The sequence below is a fragment of the Cricetulus griseus genome, chromosome 5 (genome assembly GCF_003668045.3).
Source record: "Cricetulus griseus strain 17A/GY chromosome 5, alternate assembly CriGri-PICRH-1.0, whole genome shotgun sequence".
Taxonomy (NCBI): Eukaryota; Metazoa; Chordata; class Mammalia; order Rodentia; family Cricetidae; genus Cricetulus; species Cricetulus griseus.
Genome location: NC_048598.1, coordinates 19,719,462 through 19,724,766, shown reverse-complemented (window position 1 = coordinate 19,724,766; position 5,305 = coordinate 19,719,462). Strand labels below are relative to the sequence as shown.

Sequence of the window (5,305 nt, the reverse complement as noted above, 5' to 3'; positions counted from 1 at the left end):
AACAAGCCACATGCTTTTGTTTCCCTAAACAATTTGGCTTGACTCAATGGTTAGTATTCAGGCATCTGTTCTGGCCTGTCCTTGGGGTTCAGACAGGGTATGCCCTCAGCTGCAGCCACTAAGAGCACCACCTGTGCACATTCACTGTCTCCTTTTAAAAAGGCCCTGCCCACCTCTCATCCCCCTCTCTCCCTCCCCCTCTCTCCTTTCTGTTCTCTCCCTTCCTCCCACTCTCCCCCATCCCTCTCTCTGTGTCCCTCTTTTCTCTCTTCTCTCTCCTGCTGCTCCTGTCTCTGGAGGCCGGTCTCTTTCTGCCCTCCCATTTCCCATTTTATGATCCCTTTACCCATACCCCCCCCCCCGCAAAAGAAAACCTCTGCTTGAACCCTGTCCAATGGCACCTTTCTTTCACGTGCTGCTTTTCTTAAATCGAAACATGAACTACACAGGAAGTGCTTGATCACATATGGGTAGGAAGTATGTAGGCAAGAAATGCATCAGGATGTGTGCTTGCCCCTGAATGGATGTAGGCAAGAGGTACAAGGGCAGGAAGTATGTTGGGATATATGCTTGTCCAAGATTGGACCTGATGGGAAGTATAGTGGCCTTGTAGGTTTGTCTGCATAGGCCTCTGCAAAATGTTACTCATTGCCATTCTCTGAGAACCCCAGAATGGCCCTGGCCAAAGCCCGTCAATCATCCTGGCTAGTGTTTAATTAAAGCTTGCTTCACATTTCCCTCAAAAAAAATGTGGATCTGGTCTTTCTCTCATGATTCACGGGTTTAACAGTAAGAGGGCCAAGAAGGGACATTTGTGCTTGTTCTAGAATAGCTACTTCCCAGGGAGCTGAGAGATCCTGTGAAGAGGGACCTCCAGCACAGTTGAGTTTTGTCTTTTGGGAGATACTTTTACAGACATCTTTAATTTTTTCTAGATATGTGAATGGTCATTTTCTCAACCTAGCTCATGAGAAGCCCCCTTTTGAAACTCTTTGGAGATCTGATTCCTTCAGGCAGGTCTGTTCCTGAAGGCATATCCCAGTAGCCACATTGTGTTCACAGGTCTTGAGTACACAGAACTACCATAGGACATCCCTTACTTCAAACAGGATTCTACAAGATGGGTGCCTAATTCTGAGAGCAGTGTGTCCCCCTAGCTCCTATGGTTTGATGCTGCAGACAACTGTGGTACAATTCGCCCCAACTTTTGCAACAGTAAATAATATATAGCAAAGACTCATATTTGTTTGCTTTTTAATGCAATCCATTCTACTATTTTAACAGAAACAAAAAACAGATTTAATTTCAGAAAGTACGTGATTATTACTAAGCACAAATTATGACTGACAAGAAAGAAGTTTAAGCCCACAGTTTGGGTTTAGTGACCACATAGCCATTGTCTTCAAAATTGAGAGCTTGCCAATTTATAAGGTTGCCATTGTAACACCCGCCATCCATTTCTTTTAGGGGGACCACATGGTCCCACAAGGACACCTCCCATATGTCTCCAACAAAGGATTGTTTTGCATCAAAAGCTCCCCCAAAGGAATCCTGCTCTTGTCCTATGATAATCTTTGCCTCAGCACCAACACTGTACCCCTTCTTCAAGCCTTTCCTCCCCATAGGCTTTCCATCCAGCCAGAGTTCTACAATTCCAGAGGCAGACTCCCAGCTCACACAGACATGTTGTGGGGCATAAGGATTGGGGGGCACTTTGAAAATGACTTCTGAATTTCCAACAGCGATGTCATACTCTCCCAATTTTGTCACAAAGAGAAGAATCTCATTGTGCTTGGTCTTTGTGCTGTAGGAGAAGAGGCTGTAAGGTCTGGTGAGGTCAGTGAAGGCCTTCAGACACAGGGTGAAATTCTGCAGTGACTTCCTCATCTTTGGGATCAGGGTCACATAGGCAGTGGCTGATTCTTGAGGGAAAACAAACGCCTTCCCCGTCATGTCTGTAAAGAAAAGACAGTAAGACAAACATTTTCCTAGATCTGTGGTTTGGTTCCTGGAAGAATATATATAGCACATTGGTGCACACAGAGATCCTGCAAGGGTGTAAGCTCAACAATGCTAAGCAGCTATACAGTGTTAATGGCAGCCCTGAAAGGGGTGGCCTATGACTGCAGTCTCACTGGTTGAGAGGTGGAGGCCATCTACTCTATATAGTGAGTTTGAGGCCAAACCCAAGCTACTTGAGACTGTCTCAAACCAAACAATAAAAGATGAATTTGGATTCAGGTGATCAGTTACAGATTTAAGATTTCCTATATCAACGCTACCTGCATCTTCCTTGAGACAGCACTGAGATAAAAGAAGTACCAGTGACAGAAAATGAAATGTAACTTAATCATTGCAATGAATAAAGCAGGAGGCACAGTGTGTCTTCCCATCACTGATATTTCTCCTAGAGAATCCCTGTAGCTGGGGTTACATACATTCTGGATCTTGTGATGAGCCAACATTTGGGGTCAGTATGATAACTGAGGAACAGCATCATGTAAATTGCTTGGTCCAGACCTTGATAGGACTGTACCCTCATCTTCTCTATGCTCAGTAAGGACCAATTTACCACAGCAGCAACAGTATTAAAGGATTATTTACTATGGATTTATTTTGTCTTAAGAGCCTTGTGAAAAGATGAAACTGTAATCATTATGGAATGATTCTTTCCTTGTTCAGAAAAAGTAAATTTAACAAATAGTTGGGAAAATAAACTCCAGAATAATGGCTAACTGAATCAGAGGAGACATGACCTAGAAATAATATAAAGTCTTGAACTGAGTTAGTTTTGCTTCATAGTAGGAAATGGGAAAACAGCACGAATTATATTTCCTAACATACAAGGGCTTCTTAAGAAATGCTTATATTCTGGACCCCTAGAGAGTAGGAATGGAATGCTTCCAGAAAAGAGGACTAGCTAGAGTGTGTCATACACATACACACACACAAACACACACAGAGAGAGAGAGAGAGAGAGAGAGAGAGAGAGAGGGAGAGAAACTAAACTTCTGTCAATGCAACAGCAACCAGAGGACTGGAGTGTAAACCATATATTTATGTTCTATGATCAATTATCTCCCTGTTTGTAACCTTCTCAGTGTAGAAACTTGGAGCAAAATATCACGGTTAGCCTGAAATAACGTATAACTCACTGCTGACATTCACACTGAGGTATAGGGAAATGAGTGTCAGGTTTTCTTACTGGCAGAAACAGGAAAGAAAATACAAAGCTGTCAAAACAGTAAAGTGTCTTCTTTGGTAATAAAAAGCTAGTTTTATAACATGCATTACAAAATTCATCCTTCCCCTAATTTATCTCAGCACTATTTATCAGGATTGGTGTTATTATGTCACCATTGTATTGGTGAAGAATTGAGGCTCACAGTCCTGCCACCTAACAAGGGTTGCTCAATTATTCAATTACTGGGGAGAGATGGTTTTCTTTTAAAAGTCCAAACTACTTCCACTATCTCTTATAATATCTCAACTAAGGGCTTAAAAATGATGAGCACAAGCATTCCCTTTACCAACTTGTCTGTTTCTAGAAAAAAAAAATCATGTCCTCCTTCTTGTTCTCTTAGATGAGAAGTCACTGTGCTCTCATCAAGGAAGCAAACCCCATTCTACTTTCCTCATTCTCCTTACATCCTGGTATAGTAAGATAGATCCTTAGTCATCAATTTCTGTGGTAGTTTTAAAAAAATGTGACCTAAATTAATTCTCTTCTTTTTAGGTATGCACCGATTTACTGGTAAGGGGTAGAACACAGTTGAAGGATTTCTAAGATTTGATTACAGAATGTCTGTGGCTTCTGAACTGGATACTTCTTTCAGTCACATGTTGTAGTCTGTTTTGTAGAAAGGGCCTCAATGATAGGATATTAAGAAAGGTCTGCAGTCAATAGACAATAAGGAAGTCAGGCCCCCAGCCAACTTCCTGAAATGAGCAGAAATTGATTAGCCTTAAGAGAAGTTTGGGAGCAGACCTTCTGAGTGTGCCTTCAGATAACACTACAACCTTGGTTGAAATACTGCAATCCCATAGAGACCTGTGCTTGGAAACAATAGCTAGAACCATTCTCTCATTTCTCTTGTACAAAAGACATGAGATAGTAAGCATTCACAGTTTCCAACTGCCAAGATTAGGTAGTATAACAGATAGAGTAAATGACTTCCACACACCTTTCACTCACATCTTCCTAAAAACAACAACAGCAAAAGTTGTTGGACCCTATCTGTTCCAGACATGGAGAACTTTTTAGCTGGCATCAGTACCTACCTTCTTGGAATGAACATCCTAAAAGAACAGAGAGGAGCAGGGCACCCACAATAAGCTTTGTCATCGTGCTCTTCTTAGACTCCTCTGGTAGTGGGAGTACAGCAACAATTGTCTCTGTGGAGAGAGATTTGCTGTTTGGCTCTTATATTGCACTCCTAGGGACAACACCTTTGTTTAAATAACAGAAAGACAAAGTTATAAAAGTTAATATTAACTGACCCATTATGTGGATTTAAAACCAATGTGTTAATAGCCTCAAATAATATAAAACGTCTTGGGAAAACTCTAACCAAGGAAATGAAAGAGTTGTATGATAAAATATTTAAGGTGTTGAAAAAAGAGTTGAAGATATCAGAAGATGGAAAGACATCACATGCTCATGAATCAGTAAAATTAATAAAATAAAAAATGGCCATCCTATCAAAAGCAATCTACAGATTCAATGCAATTCCCATCAAAATCCCAACACAATCCTTCACATAATCTGAAAGGACAATTTTCAGCTTCATATGAAAACACAGAACACCCAGGATAGCTAAAACACTCTTGAATAATAAAAGAACTTCTGGAGATATTATCATCTCCAATCTAAAATTGTATCGAGCTATAGTAATAAAAAACAAGCATGGTATTGGCACATAAACTGGCATATTGATCAAGGGAATGGATTTGAAAACCCAGACATAAGTCAACACACCAATATTTTATAAAGAAGCTAGCAATACATACTAGAAAAAGACAGCTGGTAAACTGGAAACTATATGAAGAAGAATGCAAATATATACATACATATCACTATGAACAAAACACAACTCCAAATGGATCAAAGGCCTCAACATAAAGCCAGATACATTGAACCTGATAGAAGAGAAAGTGCAGAGTAGCTTTGAACTCATTGGCATAGTATAAAATTTTCTGAACAGAACACTGTTAGCTCAGGCACTAAGATCAACAAATAATAAATGGGACCTCATGAAACTGAAAAGATTCAGCACTACAGAAGGCACTGTCATTTGAACAAAGT

At 40.4% G+C, this 5,305-nt stretch overlaps 1 protein-coding gene across 1 annotated transcript; it reads right to left on the bottom strand.

The window, feature by feature from the left end:
- Window positions 1–1,359: 1,359 nt before the first annotated feature.
- On the bottom strand, window positions 1,360–4,345 carry LOC100774861 (mucosal pentraxin). Its single transcript, XM_027419047.1, has 2 exons — window positions 4,282–4,345; window positions 1,360–1,955 (listed from the first exon to the last, which is right to left on the bottom strand). The coding sequence occupies exons 1-2, from the start codon at window positions 4,343–4,345 to the stop codon at window positions 1,360–1,362; spliced, it is 660 nt and encodes a 219-aa protein (XP_027274848.1).
- Between the last annotated feature and the right edge of the window lie 960 nt (window positions 4,346–5,305).

What these genes read in the sequence shown, in the direction of transcription:
- LOC100774861 (XM_027419047.1), bottom strand. Translation starts at nt 4,345, where the DNA reads ATGACAAAGCTTATTGTGGGTGCCCTGCTCCTCTCTGTTCTTTTAGGA. An exon ending in AGGATGTTCATTCCAAGAAG is followed by an intron (nt 1,956 to 4,281) that starts GTAGGTACTGAT and finishes TTTTCTTTACAG; the next exon opens with ACATGACGGGGAAGGCGTTT.